The 20,736-nt window shown below is 39.4% G+C and overlaps 1 protein-coding gene across 2 annotated transcripts; it reads right to left on the bottom strand.

The window, feature by feature from the left end:
- Positions 1-2,080: 2,080 nt before the first annotated feature.
- fam204a (family with sequence similarity 204 member A) lies at positions 2,081-20,623 on the bottom strand. Of its 2 annotated transcripts, none has more exons than XM_034100071.2 (7): positions 20,246-20,623; positions 19,769-19,853; positions 19,249-19,279; positions 17,848-17,953; positions 16,233-16,322; positions 2,613-2,722; positions 2,081-2,442 (listed from the first exon to the last, which is right to left on the bottom strand). In XM_034100071.2, the coding sequence occupies exons 1-7, from the start codon at positions 20,483-20,485 to the stop codon at positions 2,391-2,393; spliced, it is 714 nt and encodes a 237-aa protein (XP_033955962.1). In that variant the 5' UTR covers positions 20,486-20,623; the 3' UTR covers positions 2,081-2,390. The 2 variants fall into 2 exon arrangements, with proteins under 2 accessions (XP_033955962.1, XP_033955963.1); XM_034100072.2 differs by having other exon boundaries at positions 17,848-17,950; positions 20,246-20,622.
- Positions 20,624-20,736: the final 113 nt, after the last annotated feature.

Consider the following 20,736-nt stretch of genomic DNA (forward strand, 5'->3'; position numbering starts at 1 on the left):
ATAAAGCCTCTTTAATCGTCAAACTCACTCTGCATTTAGCCCATCCCATTATTGGAAGATTATGTTGTGTTTTTTATTCTATTTAAAAATGTTTTATATTGTGTTTTTAATATTGCACTTAATGTATGTTTGCATCTCAGGGCCTCCATACAGAAGTTTTCCTAGTGATGAGGTAATATAGTCCCAAAATAAAGATACAAAGAAATCGAGCGTGCCCTTTTAAAGGTCACACATTTCATGAATCTAATATTGACTGTAAGCTTCATCTACACAGGAAAAATGCAACGAGAGGAAGCGTTACAAGTTTGTTACACCATAAAAACTGAAAGAATTGCGGCTTAATTGTTATCAAACCCCTGAACAATGCACAAACAAAGCAACATTACCACGTCTGATCTCCATGTTGTGAACGTCGCTTGCCTTTATCAGCTGCATCTCCGAGATCTCTCCTTGGAGTTAATCCTCTTCCAGCCGGCGATGGCAGCCAGTGATAGTGCTGATGTCGTGTTACCGGCAACACATGTTCCCTTTCATACAACAGCAGCTTTCTAACCATTTAATAGGATTGTTGTTGTTGTTTTTTCCCCTCGCAGCCCCCCACTCCACACAACAAACACTTTTCCCTCGAAGTGCTTCGACATGTGCCCAAGGAATTTGTCTCCGCGTTTCACAACAAATCAGCCTAGGTCAGGGGCTAAGATTGGCCTGCAGGAACAGACTATTGAAAACAGCTCCTCAACATGTCGAGAGGGGGAAGTGGATTTTCCAGCTTAAAAGCAGAATCATCTGCTCAGGGCATTATCCTGTGTTCCAAGAGATTAATAAAGTGAGATGCTATTGATACGGCTGCACTTGGATCAGCGCTGCGCCATGTTCACTGACAACTATTAGCTGTTAAAAATGGCTTTCATACACGGAAAAACATATTATCAGATGCTTCGTGCCTTTTGTTTTGTTTTTCAATGAGATAATAACTGTAATACTGAATAAAAAACCCAATGTTTATGAAATAACTCAAACAACACGTTGTTATCCGAGGTTTTTGAAGGCTCTAAAAATGTGACTACTTTTTGTCCCATTATTAAAGCATCTCTGATGTTTCCTCACTCTTCAGTCAAGATATATTTTTCACAGTAGTCTTCAAAGTGAAGAAATCCCATGTTGTACTTTGATGTGCTTAACACAGTTTTAACTCACGTCTCATTACAGAGTTAATTAATACTTTAATTAGCACCAATTCTCACCCACTGACAGCCTCTCAGACACAGTCATGTGATTGGCTCGGATGTAGAAGGATGCAAAAAGCTAGATTTGTCTAAAATCAGCATTTGGTTTGAATCATTTATCTAAGTTTCTTCAGCTCAGGTGTTTTGGTTCCTAATTGCATACACACTTTTTATTTCTGATGTTATGGTAATTTCCCTCTTATTTGTTCAGCCTACACAGCAGATCTAGAGAACAGGGGGACAAAGTGCCCAAACTGCAACAATTTAGGTGGGATTAATTTTAATTCTCATTACCTTGAAGCAAAGCAATCATTTTCTATGGTTAAGAAAAAGATATATAAGCATGCATTATGAATAAAAGTAATTATCATGCTTTTGCTTTTTTGCGTGCTGTTTGCAATTACTACTTCCTGGAATCTGAATGAGCGTTTCACAAGAGCTACAGATACAAAAAAAGAAAAAGATCAAAGTGACAGTGAGAGGAATCGACGAGAGTTTACAGATGCTGAAGAGAGCTCATCACACAATGAGCGGCGAGTGTAGGCTTCGAGAAACAGCGCGTGCCTCTTGTTCGGGATTGAGAAACAATAGCATGTCTCCCAGCATGGGTGAGGGCCAACAGCAAAGCTCCCCCTCTTACATCTCCCCACCCCCAAAAAAAACTAAACTTCCAGTTTACAACTGCTCACAACTGTTTACAGCAGCCACATTTAGTTTTCTTCTCCCAAATCCTATCGCACATTATCCTGTACATTGCATTAGGGCCCTAATCTTTCCTTTCTCTTCCTCGGAAGAAGAAAGGAGCGCCTTCATGATTAACCCACTTTACAGCAATAAATAAACGCATCATCCAGTAATGTACACCAGATTTAATTTGAAGGGGGGGAAAGAAAAAGGCCAGAACGCTTAAAATCACTGAAATGTAATGAAAAATAACACAATGCAGACACCAATGGGCGCCTTAGGAATTAATTTGAATGCTCCATAATTTCTTCGCTCTCTTGTGCTCTCTGGATTGGTTTTTCCTCAGCCAACTGTGTGACTTTTCCCCCCCTCACACTGCGCTGTTGAGAAGCCTTCCAAATATACAAAGAGGATCAGTCCTCCATAAAAAAACACCACATCATATTCACTTAAAAATATAACAGTTCTTCTCCGTGTTTGTCACATGAAGCCCATGTTGCTTTTGGTTTCCCATCGTCTTTTGGCCTCAAACCTGCAAAAACAGAAAATAACATGAAATAACTGAACCCATACAGTATGAATCAATTCTAGCTTCCAACTTCAATTTATAATGCCCAGTTCCATAGCTCACTCTTAACTGGACTCGAGTGTCACACATGGCAGATAAATGATGGTGAACACAAACACAGAGAGATGTCCTACCCCCAGGATATTTGGTTCTTCCTCTTCTGCGCTGCCCTCAAAGCTTCCTCTTCCTGTTTGTGTTGCACAAAGTCACGGCAATCAGCGGCTTGAGCGATTTTCACAGCCAGCTATTTAGAGGCAGACAGAGGAGAGGCCCATTAGGGAATGGAAATCAGTCTGTGCGACAAAAAAGCCTCTCTGCCTGACTGATGTGTCAGGGTGGCTTCTCCTCAGTGTCTCCTCTGCGGCCCCTCCACACAGAACCACCCTTACCCTGATATCCTAGAATTAAACACTCTTTGCATTAGGACGGTAGGACATGCAGTATGTCACAGTGTTGCATTCAGCATGATGCAACACTGATGAAGCAGCAGCCTGTGAAATATGAATAAAAAGAGCAAGTGAAGAATAATATTTGGACAATTGACATGTCTAATGAACTCATAATGACGGTTTAAAATATATATATTTGGCATTTGGTTTTGTGAAAAAGTAAGAAGTTGGGTTTGTCAACTGTTAAATGTGCATCTGTTATAATACAACAAACAACTCCTCTCCTTCCCAGTTGAATGGTTCCCCTGTAAATTAAAGTGTTTCTGAAACAGACATTAAAGCTGAACATTTGTCGTTTGCCCAGTCAAGCAAAAATGTCGGCAATCGATTATTCGTTTCACTTACCAAGTAAAAAAAACATGTCAATAACTCACATATTCCATCTCTTAACTATCAGTATTTGCTGGTTTACTTAGTCTTCTTTTATACTCAACTTAATATCTTTGGGTTTTTGACTGTTGGTCAGTCAAAAAAATACATTTGAAGACCACCCCATGGGCTCTTTGATAATGTGATCTCCTATTTTAGTGACAAATTGTCAATAATGAATACAATAAGTCATTAAAACTTAGATTTTGACACTGCTTTGATACTCGGTTTAAGAACTGCAACAATTCAAGCTGTTAAAAAAACTGCAATGGTCCACATTCTCAAAATATGTTATAGGGCAATGTTCAATGAAAAGTAATAGGTAGAGAAATACAGTTTAAATAAGAGCGTTCAAAAATGTTATTGTTGAATATGTGAGTGGGGGGTGACGTGCCCAATGGCTCCATAAATTACAATAGCACCTTTTTATTACAATTATTCTAATCTATTTCGCCTTTTGTTCGAGGAGTCATCTTTGTTTTGCTCATGGCTAATAGTGTCTCACACTCATTGTTTCTCTTTGATTGCTGCTTTTCTTTCCTTGTTTAATCTACAAATGAAATAAGGGGGTAAATAAACCATGAGAAAAACATTTCAGCATTTTTCTGTTTTCTCCTTGCAATAGCATGTTTTCCCGCTCACCACCGGTGTAAAATAGACTTTTCTGTTTGGAGTACTGCAGGCAGTCCCTGAAATCAGAAGTGAAGAGAATGACCGTGACAGCAAGAGGCAAACATTCAAATCCCAGGGAAGACGACATGTATTGTGAAGCAGAATAATCCCAATAACCCCAGTCACACAGGAGCACGGGAAACAAAGGGAAAAGCCCTGCCTCCTCCTCCGTCACTCCTGAGATGTATTATTCAAGCAAAGGCAAACTTCCATAAACAACTTGGAACTATTTCACCAAACCTTTGGGTAATTCTCTAGTAATATTCACAGTACAATCAAGGGTGGGGGGTGTGGGGTGGGATGGTGGGAGTCTTAAGGTAATGAAGAAATGTGCCACCACTGCGCCACTTGAAGAAAAAGAAGAAGAAAAAAAGACCTGCTGGGAAAAAAAATGTTTCAATTATAATTAAGTGGGATAAACTTTATTAGAAAGACTGAAACTAAAATATCTCCTAATGCATGCTGGGATTAAGCAGGTCAGAGCGAGCAGGCAGGAGAAATTAAACTCTAAAGGCTTTTTATCACCATATTTCAGGAACCAAGGGTGTAAAATGTTCTAATTTGGGATACATTAAAAGCCATAAAGGTCTTTCAAAAAGATTAATGGTACTTTGCTTGGATTTAAGATAAGGGCTCCGGCTGGCTGCAAGTGCTGGGCTCCGGCTGGGCCCTCAAGGCATTCATCTATACAGCCACTGGAAGATTTGTGAAAGCGTCTGCATAACCTGAAGCGCACATACTATGACAGCTCTTCAGCTCTTTGCCATTTTATAGGTTTTTCTTCCTCAAATCATGTTCGCTGCTCTTAAAAAGGGAGTTATAACGGGCGATTGCTTTTACATTTGCAGGCGATTTGCAAGCAGATAGAGCCACATAAAGGCTTCCCTGCTACGTGATGGAGGGTGTCGGTGCTAAATGCTTCTTGAGTGTCTGCAATGAGATTATAAACCAGCCGTTTATTAAATTGTTGACAAATCTAAACAGCTCCTGCTCTCTAGTGTTTGGGGGGAAAACACTTTAGCTCATTCTGGGAGCATATGAAATGAAACTGCATGATGCTAAACGGTTCCATTTGGAGATTTACAGGCAGACATTTTTTTTTCTTCAGCAGGATTACCCACATTAACCTGCTCTCCTGTGGGGTTGCATTTGAAATGCAAAAGGTCTTGAGAAAAACACGCCTTCCTAAACATTCCAAAAGCTAAATTAAAACCCACTTCCATGCCCCTCATTTCGCCCGCTCTTTTAAATTCACAACATAGCGTTTACTATATTTAAAGCATTATAGGTCTTTCCTTTTTTTTCAGTATAGTCTACAATCCCTGATTGTCTTTACTGGGGCTCAACATTAATGTCAACCAAGTTACCTAGGAGACAGAGCAGATCAAAGAGACAAAAAAAAAAGCCCTCAAATGTCTGATTAATCAAGCCTGCAAACAGCTTATTTCTTTTAGCCTGCATGCAAGTATGAAAATGAGATTCCGAGAGCAGTACATTGTGCAGATTTGTTCATTCTTATCTGAACAAAGCCAGCGGCAGCTTATTTCATGGATCACTGGCACTGTCAGCGCTGTGGCGCCGAGCAGGTGACGGCTCCTCTTTCTGTGGCGAGAACAAAATTAGCAAAAAGTCGGCACAAATTAGCCTCTCATATTTTCCGTAATATGACATTATTTTTCATTTACTTTTTTGATCCACTTTCCAGGATTTCCCCCCCCCCTCCCCTTACGTGCATCTTAGTGGCAAATCCTTTCCCATCAGAGGCTGGTGGGAAATAAGAATGAGAGCTGGAATAAAAAGCAGGAGACAGACTTCATCCTTTTTTTGTGTGGCTCCTTAAAGACAATTCTTCCCACTCCACCTCGCATTAATATACAATCAAGTGTCCATCACAGGCCATGCTTCTGTGTGTCTCTCTCGTGTGTGGCCTGGGCACAGCCGTGTTAAAAACAAGGTTTATTCAGAGGATTAATACTCTGACCTTTGGAAGATTTGAGGGCAAAAAAAAAAAATCTTCACACACAATGCTGGCACTGCAGCAGCAGCAGCTTAGGGCCACGAGGAGGGTTAAGTCAACAGCACCGTTTTCTGTTCATTCATGTTTGGGTCGTCATGGAGATTCAAGTGGAGACCTAAACATGGGGCCTGAACGCAAAATAAAATCTGTATAAGCCCTGCACAAGATAAACCTGTATCGCACTCATTGTTCTATTGCATCATTTGTGAAATGTTTAAAATAAAAGAAGCATTAGGAACTCGGCAATTAAACAGCAAGTGCAATAAGACAATAGCTGAATGGAAGGTGATAAAAATACATCTCCATGTGGATAAAGTGGTAAAGCTGCTTTTAACAATAAGAAATAAATGATGGCTTTAAGGAAAGAAATGGCCTTAAACCCATTCATACATTTCCTATCCAGGAAGCCCCTTCCAATTAAAACGTGTGAGAGGTGGATTAACAAGGGCTATATGGCTTTGCCTCGCTAAATCACCTCCCCGAGCTGCTCTGCTGCATTTGACGTGTAAACGATTAATGACCAGCCTAATTCCCTTATCACACTACCTTAATGCCTAAATAATGTGGCCTTAGTCAACTTTGTAAAAGCAAGGCTGAATAAGAAAGGAATGAATATCAGATTAGGCAGCTTGTGTGTTATTGCAGCATCATTTCTTAGAACTGAGGCGGAGGGGGAGAACAAATGTGGCCGCAGAGCTTCAGTGTTGCAGCGACATAGGGTCAACAGATCAAGAGGTCGATCAATACCACCCATATCGCTTTACAAAGAAAGGAGAGAGTTTCATTCAGTTAGTTCATTTCAATACAAGTAATAGAGTAAAGGAGTGAACACAAAGGATGCGAATTAGCTCGAGGTCTTGTAAAAGACAATGGACTCTATTACATGTGAACAAACACACCTAAAGGTTTAAAACAATCTATTATCCAAATGTGTTTTTTTGTGGAAAGGTTACTTGTGTAAACGTACATAGGAAATATTAGCATAATAAAGTGGAAGAATTAAAGTACATAAAAATGGCTGCTGCAATTGACATACTACTATATATTATTCTTACTAATGCATGGATGTGCTGGCAGCATTTTACTGTTGTAGTAGTTTAAGCTAACTTATGATCGTTCTTATTACTGATTAGTCTTCCTATTCTTCTCTTGGTTAATTGTTTGGTCTGTAATCTATAGTGAGAAATGCAGATTCCCCTGAGCATATCATCAAATAGCTTGTGTTGTCCAACCAATAGTCCAACCCAATCATTTCATCATTTAAGATACAGGACAGGAGAAAATCCTCATTTTGAAGAAGCTGGAACCAGTGCATGATTGGCATTTCTGCTAGAAAGAAAAGAATGAAAGGATTATTAGTCAAAATAGTCACAGATACATTTCTGTTGACCTACTAAATGTGTTAGCTCAAAATGACTACCATTACGTGGTTTAACATAAAATAATGCACCATATTTTATAGGATCATCCCACGTTTTGCAAGTTAAATCTTAATATGTAAAATAACTACAGCTTATTTAGTAGCAACACAAATAAGTATAACATTTTTCTCTGTGTTATAGTAGAGTTAAATTATAAATGAGATCAAATCAGACATTTCATAGAATATTTGTCTGCTACATACAGTGTGGCGAATATCTATCAGTGCGCCTTTAGTATGAAGAGTGAAATAAAAGTGATTGAATTGATAGCTAAGTTCATTACTTATAAAGGGCACTTAGTTCCATCCAAACACTGGTCAGTAGATTTCAATCTGAAATTGTAACTTGTATTTCTACTTCAGAAATGAGTCCCCAAATACTTAAGTCAGCAACAGCAAGTACAATTAAACACTGTATAATGGGAAAGCATTAACCATTACAAAATGCCATGATTCCCAATGCAAAGCTAAGTCCAAATAACACAGCAGGAACCTCCCGAGAGTTATCCCGACACTGTTTCATGTGTTGTGTATAATCTTTCCTGCACTTTGACAAACAGAATTACATGGCAAGCAGAAAGAAAAGTGACTCCAGGGAAGGCACAGCAGAACAGCCATGTCTACATTTTCTCTATTAGTAATCTGATGCAAGATACACATGACATATCATCTTTAGGGAGTAGACACACAAAAATCTCTAAAAGTTCGACCGCTTTGTGCACATTCCATTATCTCGCCTCTTCTGAGTAGCGTAGGCTTATTAGCAAGCTTTGAACTCACACTTACAATAATATGCCATCAACAGTTTTATAAGCTAATTAGAAAAAACAGTTTAATTAATGAGTGACTGGCAATAAAAATGGCAATCGTGAAAAAAGAAACCGAGGGTGCTAAGCTTCCACTACCACCAATTAAGGCCTAATTACAAACAAATTATATATGTGTTTTGCTGTGGGCTTTAATTTGAAAAAAGAAATGCTTTAATTAAAAGAGAAAACATGCTAATTAATTAAACAGCACACAAATCTACATTGAAAAGTATGCTTTGTCTATCAAGTAATTAATGAAATACAATAATCCAAATGAGATTCTCAGGCATTTGATAAAAGCTTAGTACCCATTTCAAAAATCCATTTCAAAATGAATGGGCGAAAATGTAATTTGAGTCATCCGGAGATACAATAAAAGTTCATTCAGTGATAAATTGCTTATGCTGAAGGAGAAATGAACAAAGGGGAGAGTTTCCCTAAACTCTCTGTGAGGCGGCCTGGGGGGGAGGGGGGGCCCGGGCGATGGGGCGGGGGAACGTCAGAATCTGATAAAGCCTACTTTGGAACAAAAGCGGTGCTCATTAATTTTTTGATTACAAACACGGGGCACGGCAGGGAGACGATGGTGAGAAGAAGGAAAATAAAAGGTGCTAAATAACACAAATATCATGAAACACTCTTAGTTCAGCTCTTTGTTTAAACTAAGCCACCATGTCTCCTCCGACAAAATGCCGCGACACCTTTGTTTCACAGCGTTTAGGCAAGGATTTCCAAAGGGTAGATTTCAAGGACAGTGGGGCTTTTCCTTTCAGCTGCTGCTTCTATTGAAATACGAGCTAGGACATAATGAGGGATATTATAACCATCCGCAAGTTCAAACACTACAGAAAGCATAAATGGCTCCAGTTAATACATATTCATTAGGTTCATTATTAAGTGATCTAACTATTAGAAAGGGGCACATTTCTAACAGTTTAAGCTGATCAGGTTAATTTGGCTCAACATGAGTTAAAGAGGGGGTCGCCAGCCAAAGGTCATCCAGAGGACAGGAAGTACCAGTCAAAACTGAGGCTAGATTAGGGTTGTTGAGGCAGATGGTTTCAGGCATTAGTGAACGGTTAGTTAACACAATAAAGGCAGGAAAAGACTAGTAAATGCAGCATGATTTTATACTATAATATTATACAATGTGTATACCCGCTTTAAAAAGAGATTCATTTTGAAGTTTTGTTTGTTTATTGGTTTGTCAGCAGACTTAGGGAAAAACGACTGGTCAAATGTGTATGAGCCTTGGTGACAGGGTGTGGCATAGGTCAAATGAGAACCCATAATGTTTTGGATTGGTTCCTTTGGAAGCGGATTCAAATCACAGAGCGAATACACAAACTATTTTACGTAGCTAAATGGAAATATAGCAGCTGATTAAAGGATATGTAAAGGGAACTTTGAGGTAAGATTGTTGCAGTAAATATCCACTATACCCTAATGCATTTGATCTGTGGCGGCACAATGAAACGCAATTGTATCGAATCGCAGTAAGCGCAATATTTGGTGAAAAATATAATTCAGAATGAAGTATTGTGGTGCTGCAGAGAAGTACTGGCTTACAAGAGGTCATCTAGAGACTACATACAAATGTTTTTTATTTACAGATTTTCTGTAAAAAAAAAAAAAATCACAACATGATCACTTTTATACATTATTTAAAGATAATGTAAATAATGAGTTCAAGTAAACAAAATTGTTACACTGCAGCTCCATCTAGTTCTAGTTAAAGGGGCCCTATTATGCTTTTTGAGATGTGCCCTTTCCTGTAGTGTTTTATATAGGTTTGTGTGCATGTAAAGGGTCTGCAAAGGATCAAATCCCAAAGCTCCACAGAGTTTCTCTCCCACACACTCCCCCCTGCCTAAAACGCCTCAATTTGACCCCTTTGTTTACCTCGGTGTCATAGTGGCATCACAATGTAACACTTGCGCTTCTTTTGGCTAGCGCTTCAACACATTGTACGTGATTTGCTAAGAAGTGGGACATTTCTGACACATCTCTAAGGCTTTGACCAATCACAACAGGGCCGACTACCTAACCAATCAGAGCAGACTGGGCTCTGGTTTCAGACAGAGGGTGAAAAGAGGTTCAGGCAGTATGAGTACAAAAATACCCTTTTCAACATTAAAGCATGGAAACATGTCATAGAAGAGGCTCCAAACACAATTATGAACCTGGAAATAAGCATAATACGTTCTATTTAAGAAAGTGTTTTAAATAAAGAACTGTGCAACACCAGTTGTGGCTGAAATATACTCAACCTCCGTAGTGCCTGGCTCTCTCGCCCTTCACAAACCAACAACAAATGCAACTTTTTAGAACATGTTTCTTTGTTTCTTTGGTGCCATTGCATGCTTTCTTCTTTCTTCTTGGTTTAAGAGGCCAGCAGCCATTTAACTACTTTTTATTTTCCATATTCTTTAGCTTCTGGAAGTAATGAAATGGACTATTGTTATAGACTAAGAGAGTTTCTGTTTTGAAGTGGTAATGCCACTCTAATAGCTGTGATGAGTGCTATGGGGGAACTGTAAGCTCTAACATGGTGTGACAGTCTTTTGTGGTGAAATATGCCCACTTACTATATATAAAGTACAGCTCCTGACTATTTCAAAAGACCTCAGTGGCTCTGTTATACAAAGAGAAAAAAGGGCGAGGAAGAAATGATTTATGGTAAGGATAATGTTTTAAGTAATACTACAATGAGAAGGTTCATATGTATGACGAAGAAAGTGGCGTACAGAAGCCGTTTATTACCCTTTATTTAGGGTACAGCAACACCAGGTCAAATTGACTCTGCATGGGCAATTCACATTTCATTCAATTAGTTCATAATTGTATTGGCATTACCGATCTGGGTAAAGAAAATGTATATGTATAATATCAACCTTAAAAGATGTATGATTCATTTAAATATGTTTGAAGCTAATGTGTGTGATAACCTAGTGGTTTGTTGGTTTGAATCACCCAAGTTATTTGTAGGCCATACATAGAAGTTGTTGCATGTGGAGTTCCACAAGGATCCACATTTAGACTCTTATTATTCTTAAAATATGTTGTTGAAATTCCATCTGTGGTTGATTGTGAACATTCTCTATGCTGACAAATCTGTCTTGTAAATTCAAAATGTGTATATGATCCAGAACAGTTCACTACATTTGGGTAAGACTATCTATTCTATTTGCCTAAAAGAATAGTCAAACCCTATGTCTCAATATCATCTGCAATAAGGTGACAATAAAAGATTGTTAGACTATTTTTTTATGTTGATTTTAAGCTTCAAGAAATCTTTGCAAAACATAATGCTCAATGAAAAACAATATTCGTATTAATCCTATAGTTTATTACCAGTTAGTTGCATGACATTGCATGAAACAATCAAGAATTCCCTTTGCAGGTTTTATACTACTATGATCTTTCTAAGCACCTGCCTGCAGATAGGACAAAATAACACGTAGAAAATGTGAGTATAGGACGAAGCATCATAGGTACAGTACTTGGCATAATAACCCCCCCAACCTCCCTCACCACCTGCCTTGAGGACATCAGGAGCTGGATGAGCAGGAACCTCCTGAAGCTTAACGGTAGCAAAACTGAGGCCCTGCTCATCGGCTCCAAATCCACCCTCACCAATTCAGATAACACCCCAGCATCAAACATCATCATCGACGGCTTCCCCGTACCATTCGCTGCCCAAGTGAAAAGCCTCGGTGTCATTCTGGACGGCTCGCTCTCATTCGCACCACACATAAAAAACATCACCCGCACCGCTTTCTTTCATCTTCGGAACATCTCCAGACTCCGCTCATCTCTGTCCCAACCCAGCACTGAAATCCTGGTCCACTCATTCGTCACATCCCGGATTGATTACTGCAATGCACTTCTGACTGGCCTTCCCATCAAGCTCCTCAATAGACTGCAAATAATCCAGAACTCTGCTGCCCGGATCATCAACCGCACCAACTCATCCGACCACATCACCCCCATTCTCACTCAGCTACACTGGCTTCCTGTACGCTACCGTATTGACTACAAAAACATTCTACTCATATACAAAGCTGTCCATAACCTTGCCCCCATCTACATCTCTGACCTCCTTCAGGAGTACACCCCCTCCCGCACCCTCCGCTCTTCGTCCGTAGGACTTCTCACCGTCCCAAGCTATCGCCTCAAAACCATGGGTGCTCGAGCTTTCAGCTGCTCGGCTCCCAGACTCTGGAACACCCTGCCACGACACATCCGACAGTCTGATTCCATAACGACATTCAAAACACAACTCAAAACCCACCTGTTCAAACTGGCATGTTCTCTATAATCTGTACCCTGTGTCCTTCTGTGTCCTTCTGTGTCCTTTTGTGTCCTTTTGTGTCCTTCTGTGTCCTTTTGTGTCCTTCTGTGTCCTTTTGTGTCCTTCTGTGTCCTTCTGTGTCCTTTTGTGTCCTTTTGTAGTCAATTTCCTGTTGTTTGTCTTGTCTTACTCCGGCTGATACTTCACTAAATCCACTGTTTTAATTTGTAAGGTAAAATTGTAAAAGTAAATTGTAAATCTGTAACCCTGTAAGGTGTCCTTGGGTGTTTTGAAAGGCGCCCCCAAAATAAATGTATTATTATTATTATCATAATTCGGATAACATGCCTAAATATGGATGGAAAGAGATACTGTATAACTTTTGTTTTATGTAAACATACTGAACCAGTACATTATAAATGTCCCTGTAGCTCATTCTACACTTTACATGACGTAGGAAACTGTGTTTTACTAATGAGTTATCAGCTTTCTGCACTGACTCAGTTACCAGGAATAGCTGCAAAATCAATCTGTCAAATATGAGCTGCTGGATGCGATCAAGCCTCCTGACACAGTGAGCCGTTTATACTATATGTGCCAGTCACTCCATGTTATGCTAATTACTGAATTCATTAGCAACTAGCAGCAGTGTCAAATAATGTGCAGTAATCAAAGGGCGGAGACCCAGTCTTCTTAATTGGAGGACTTGCACCTTATAATCTACTGAACTACAAGACCTCCTTTAGAGGTGAGAAGCTTTATACATTATTTCGAGTCTTTTAGGCTTGTGAAAATAAACCCAAAAGGGCCAACAGACATCTTTATGAGAAAATAAACCTTATCAACACAGTTTAAATGAATACATCAGAGAGCTTTGTCTAAGCAATGTCGACATAAATAATATTTTGATACCTAAAAAGGGGATGATTTCTTTGCTCTATCTTCGGGGGTGTTAATGCTTTCACTTAAAAGCAGAGAATGTCTTCATGAATTCATCTAAAACAAAGACTTAGAGCCTTGGGAAGTATTTAAAAACTGTAATGAGAATCAAAAAAACAACCTGGAATATCCGAGCAGTGCGTCTCAGAAGTTTTGACAGATGAAAGAACACATATCTCAGAATTTGTAAGGAGCTTTCAAAACAGTTTTTCCTACCAAATTGTTTTAATGTTCAGATTAAAAAGAAGAAAGTGGAGCAAATGGAAATCATTAATTGATTTGAGGGAGCTGAAAACAACAGAAACAAACATTTCCGTCTCATAAAAGAGGGGATTTTGACAGGAAGCCCTCTATCTTCCTTCCATTTCCCTTTGCTTAAGCGAGATAAGTGGGAAGCTGTTAGATTGAGGATGAAAATACACTGAAACATTGTCGTCTAACATGTACCAGCGTTTCCCTAACAAAACAATGCCTAGAGGGACAAACAGGCCTCTTTAGTTCTTCACAGCTGTCGGAATGCTTTTGCATTTTTTGCGTAGAAAACCTGTTCCCATTCTTCCAGTAAAAAGCCTGCCACAATCATGTCTCGGTGTTATGACCGTAAACAAATTAAACATCTAAGCCGTCCCGTACCAAATGAGCCACTCAATTATAACCTTGAAATTGATTCTGGCCACAGCGGGGATTATTGATCGTCTAAATGTTTGTCACACTGCTCCTGTCAAAAGTGAACAGGAGTGCTGTAAACAAACATTGGTCTTAATGCTATCTGCATTTCAGGCTGCATCGTTTAACAAATAAGAGAATCCTTTTCCAACTGAATCTGTCAAACTTTTGGCCTTTCAGCTGCCACTTCTCTTCGAACTCCCGCTATGCTCATCAATATTCTTTGTATTCAAAAGTAAAGAGAAAGAACGTCACATCAGTTTTTAAGGGATTTCAAAATGGTCAACTCACTACACTCTTGTGTAAAAGGAAGTTATCGCTGCTAAACAATGAGTTGTGGCTGCCAAACTGCTGTCACGTCCCATCACGGTGCTGGCAAGACGCGAGGCAGGTGCCAAGGAGGCGAGAACCTCGGCTCAGACTAAAACCAATCCACCAGCGCTCTACTGTAAGAGGCTTTCTGAAAGTACCGCGCAGGTGCCACTCACAAGAGCTTTCAGTTAACTTCCCCATATTTGACCTCCCTGCTAGCAGTTAAGAGGAGAATTAAGGGCTCTGACGCTGCACACTAATGTCCCTTAAACACTGGAGATACCTGGGTCACGCATGTAATGCCAATTCAATAAAGAATAAAACCGTTTCATTTTTTTTGGAAACAGATTCTTGTTGTTTGTGCCTTTTTATTAATTCACGAGGGGGAAGTTTGAAAGATTTACTGACATTAATGATTTTTATGAAGTAATTTCTTGCTGAATATTATTACCCTGCTAACTATCTAGTATGAAGGTCAGATAGTGCTTTCTACTGCGATGTCTGATCACTGCCTCTGCTTACAGAAATATATTTCCCATTCATCTTTCTAATGTACAATAATAAACAACCTACAGTTGGCCAACTTTGACTATTGGGATGGGCCTGTATTATTAATCTATGCAGAAAACTGTGGTGCTTCCAGATAAAGTCAAAGGTCCAAGACTCGTGACATAGAAGAGGTTGACTACTAACATGAATATCATGAGAAACATTTACAAGTGGACACTCCAGGAAGTTACTAGTGCACCCCAGAAAAAAAGGCACAAAATGAGGTTATAAAGTGTTACTTAGATAACTTTAGAGTTGTTGGCCATATTTTGTCACCTTCCTACAGAGGCAGACAAGCTATTTTCATCCCGTTTCCAGTTTTTAACTGGCTGATAGCCGTAGCTTCAAATTTGGTGTACAGATGCATTAGTGGCATTGATTTTAACATCGGTCTGCAAGGAAGGCAAACGCTTATTACCCAAAGTTTCAAAGGGTTCCTTAAAATCCATTTCAGTTTAAGATTCTTTGTCCTTTTTGGCAAAATTAAGCAACTACGACACATTTTGAATTGACTACAATTTTGACACTGACTCACTTCTTCTGAGCAGCAGGAGCTTGTGGGTAATGCAGTATATAGACATGTCCACTATGCTACACTGATGGACGAAATGAGCTTTATTGAAAACTATGTTTAGAGATTCCTGTGTTTCTACTTTGAAACAGCAGCATGCTTTGCAACTCTATTGCAATCCAGGACACATGTTGTGTTGCTATTATCACAAAATATAAAAGCTTATGGGATGCTGTAAGCAACATGCATCATGAAACACAAAAGTTTAACTTTGATGCTCAAAGTACGGCAATTCCCCCGCTGTAGAAGTAACACTGCAGCTGTATGTCTTTTAAACCACAATTATATGTGTGTGTGGGCTACATGTTATGCTAAATTAGTTTCAAACCACTTGATCCTTGATGCCTGCCAAGGCGGTTAGTTACAAAACTTCAGGCACTGCATTTACGGGACATGTACACTTCAAAGGTATGAAACTCTTACCTGGAGAATGATTTAACAGTTGGCTTGAAAGCAATGTACCCTTCATTAAAAAGCAGAGCCAAAAGTCCTTTAGACACTGCAGCACTTCAAAACTAAGGGGAGGGCTTTCCATTAACGCAATGGAAAAGGGCTGCAGGACTGAATGGTGGGTGTCTGCGTGTGTTTTTGTTCCTCTATGTCTTTGCAGCAGAAATGGCCAAGGATCCATTAGCTTGATTTGTCACAGCGGGAGCACCCCAAAGATCTCTTATCAGCACGACGTACCTCTCGAGTGGCGAGTCTGTCGCTCATCTCCTCCGCCTTTGCAATGTCCCCTTCAGCGATGGCCCCCTCTATGCTCTTTTCTAGGCCGGACTGCAGAAGAGGGAAAAAAAATTCAGATTTCTTTTTTTTTTTAAATAGGGGTAGAGAGAGAAAAAAAAATCAAAGAGTAACTTCAAAAGTCCCCAGGGCCTTATTTTTAATATGATTGCCATTACTACAAATATGTAGATTTCCCTTCACAAATGAAAACCTTTTTGATTGGATATTAGTGGGGAAATCTTAGAAATGCTACAGGAGATTACCAAACATACATGTGACTCTTTAATTACACATTTCCATTACAGGCCGAAGCAGAAGGGGGTGCGGAGAGGGCCCCCGGTTACTGATGGCAGTTCTGCTGTGATGAGCCTATCTGAGGAAGCGCAGGACTGGATTTCTTCAGCCCCCAAAATGTCACCATGCTAAAAAACTACACTGTATTAATGTGTACCCTCTGATGTATTGTCTGAGGACCTTGACTCAACTGTAAAAGTACAAGGACGATACCATCAGGCTTAAAAACCCACAATTTTAACTATTTTCTGTAACTTTAGTTGCTTGTTATGTTTTTTATCATTTATAAAAACCAAATCTGACACTGATAAGACCCGACTTGTGATCTCAATCATCGTCTACTGTATCTCACTAACAAGACTCTAACTGACAGCATTCTTTATGCCACAAAACATGTTTTAAGGTCACTGAAGTAAAATGCTGTTGCAGATGAATTAATGAAATCTGGCTGCTTTGTAAGCTTTTTCCTCAAATGACTGTGTGAAAGACTTGGCGGAATAAAAGCAAATATGATATATTAATTACAAAGAACTGCATTTGAGGGATAAAGGAGCCCCTCATTATATTGATGTGACAAGTTCTGTTTCATTCAGCTTGTTAATCATTTCTTTTATCCTTTTCATAGTGGCCTCAAAATGAGGCTAAAATCAGCAAAAAATAAACCTCAATTTTATGCTGCTCTGAGATAAATTAAGCACAAAATACTCCAAAATAATCATTAAAAGGATTTCAAATTGAATTGAGCACAGTTCCCTTTCAGTAGGTCAGCTATAATGTTCATCAAGCTTGCAAATATTTTTGCTTCATTGGCAATTTGCAAGCGCTTGCATAAAATGTTCATTCATCTTCAAGTGCAGAAATGTATCCCAATGAAAGAAAGTTATAATTTCTTTCAGTGATGAATTACACACAAGCCCATCTATTATCTAACCATTGATTTAAATGCTCTAGCTGCAGTCACTGAGGCTGTATCAGGTACTATTCTTTTGTCAAGCTACATTTATTAGCTTTTTCGCAGAGGGGAACAAAAACCTACATTTCACTTTAATCTCACACACACAAGAAAGGAGATTCATCCTAATCTTATCACTAAATGTAACCAAACATAATCCCTAATATTCATCTCAGTGTCAGGTTGAGAGTATTCTAATCCATATCACAGAAGACAATGAGAGGATACAGTGTCAGGGAAACACAAAGGATGGGAAGGTGTTACTAACAGCTTCGACTGACACAGTATTAAACCTCAGCAGATAAGTTGGAAGGCAAGAGCCTTTGTTACCTTCGGAGGGGGTTTGGAACATGCAGGGGGATGAAATCGATCATTTACACCGAAATGCTGCTTAAGCTCATTCCAGTGCTGCTCATGCTCCTCCTGATGCTCTCTGCTGACAGAGGGAAAGAGTTCATGTTCATTACATGTAGCCCAGCACTGTGATAAGGCAGACTAATACTGTCCATCTCACTATAGTCTGAATAAGCATCTATCACACAGTATGGTTACTTTGAATGCACTGCACTACATTTCAGAGGTACCTCTTACTGCAGGATAATTATCTGACAGCTGTAGTTACTTTCAATATTTCACTTGGACAATATGATGTACCTAACTAACACCATTGATTCATTAATAAGAAATACAATATTTTATATATAAAGCTAATTTCCTGATAATTCTTTAGTAACATTCTGTTTCATTTTAGGCATAAAACATATTGTTCACTAGGGCTGTGTAACACCGACATCTACAGTATAGAACATTTGAATTTTTTTTAAAAACGATTGCTATGGTGTTTTAATTCGGGGTTTTTTAAACATAGTTTTTTGTATAACTTGTGTAAGCGAAAAAACTGAAAGAAACAACATTGATACGTTAAAAGAAAAAATAATGCTTATGGTCATTACCGGCATTTAATTATTATTTAATTAGTCATTACCTCCCTTATTGTACACACAAAGAAAGTACACAATACAACTATGATGCTACGCTGATTGGGGCTCAGAGCTTACTGATGGATAGATGAATAAGTAAATAATTGCTTTATTACAAACTATCTCTATTTTGTGGATGTGATTACTAAATATCATATATACTTCCATTGTCTATAGCATGCAATAGATTTTGGGCCAGCGAAAGCCATTCAGTTATCAGAATCGGAGGATGAAACCCTCTTTATTTGTCACACACATGCACACAGCACACACAGTGAAATTGGACCTTTAATTTAACCCATCCTAGTACTAGGAGCATTGTGCAGCTATTGTACAGCGCCCGGGGAGGAATCGGGTGGGGGGAGGGGTTGGTTGTCCGGTGCCTTGCTCAAGGGAACCATGGCAGTGCTAAGGAGGTGAACATGGACCTCTCCAAGTAGCAGTCTACACTCCATATTAAGGTCATTGCGGGGACTTGAACCGGCGACCCTACGGTTCCCAAGCCAAGTCCCTACAGACTATGTTCCTGTCAATTAGTAATGAGGGTCAACCAGCACTAAACTTAACTGTTAATATTAGATCATACATTACAGCTTTCATGTCTGTTTTATTTTTGTTAAAGGCTTTTATCATTATATGATAGGGCTGCAAGACAACTTCCAGATTACACAATTGCATGTGAAGAATGATGCGGATTTATGTTGTAAAAAATCTCTTCTCTGGTTAGACATTTTTTATAGGGTTAGGGTACCTTGTCTCTGTAGTTTCCTCACTGTTTGTTCCTGTTGATTGACATAAGAGACACAGTTAAATATTTGTAAAATATATAAGTATCACTAAACAGAAGTCTTCATGTCTACTAGGCGGCTCTGGCTCAGTGGATAGTGTGCTGGACTTCAAATCAGGGGGATAGCAAGTTCGAGTCCCACTGCAGTCAGCATGTCATTGTGTCCCTGGGCAAGACACTTCACCCCAAATTGCTCCTGTGGGGATTGCCCACAGTATTGAGTATGTAAGTCGCTTTGGATAAAAGCGTCTAACAAATTACATGTAATGTAATGTAATACTAGGAGGGACAATAGGGTGATTTGTTACATACAATATTAAGACCAGAATATGAAATATTTGATGTCTTTGCAAGTTATACAACATAATTTGCTGTGTAGATCTTTACATCTCACACATGCACGCCGGACAGAAGGAAGGCCCAACATCAATATACCGTATCAAACATTACATGTTTATTGTATTATAGTAACTATGATGGATACCTTTCTTGTGTCGTCTTCTTTTTCTTTTTTGGGGGACCTTCGTTGTCTTAATTTTTTCCTTTTTCTTCCGTAGATCCTGGAATTTCTAACACACACACACACACACACACACACACACACACACACACACACACACACACACACACACACACACACACACACACACACACACACACACACACACACACACACACACACACACACACACACACACACACACACACACACACACACACACATTACATTCACAAAATACAACTACTACCCCTGATCTACCTCTGCTGTACACATCTTATAGTCTATATTATGATACAAAAAGTCTTACAGGGCTTCTTAAACCATCCATATCTCAAGATCAAGCAGAGCTTTCTTTTATATGTAGTCCCCACTAACAAAATAACAGGTACACCAAAAGCTAGCTAGTACAGTACTTCACATAATAAATGCTTAGCTTAGATGCACACCAAACCAACATACTTGCCACATTTCCTGAGATATACCAGGCATACTGCATGTCGGGGACTCATTGTCTGATTCACATGCAGTGTGAGTAGACTGTGTCTCTTTCACAGAGACTGTGTTTTCCCCTACAGAGCTCAACTTTTCAGCAGAGCTCTCACACTGCTCTCCCTCTCTCTGTTCCTCAGCTTCATCCTCATCGTCATCCGGACTGAGGTCGTCTTCGGTGAAACCTTTGGGCAAAAGACCGCTATACATATCGAGGCAGTAGATAAAGTCAGATTATAGGCTAAAGTATTATTTATCTGGACAGAAAACAGTCAGAAATGGCTAAATTAAAGATTACAGCTGTTGCAACAGGCTCTCATTTCCGGGTAAACACTGTGACGTTACTGTTGAGAAGGACCGATTGGCTGGAAGCTAGGCATGTTGAGCACATGGTCCAATCGAGAATGAGAGCAGCGCAGCACGAGGGCCATACAAAGGCTCTTATTGGTTGTTTTGGTAAG

The sequence above is a fragment of the Pseudochaenichthys georgianus genome, chromosome 15, assembly GCF_902827115.2.
Source record: "Pseudochaenichthys georgianus chromosome 15, fPseGeo1.2, whole genome shotgun sequence".
Lineage (NCBI taxonomy): Eukaryota > Metazoa > Chordata > Actinopteri > Perciformes > Channichthyidae > Pseudochaenichthys > Pseudochaenichthys georgianus.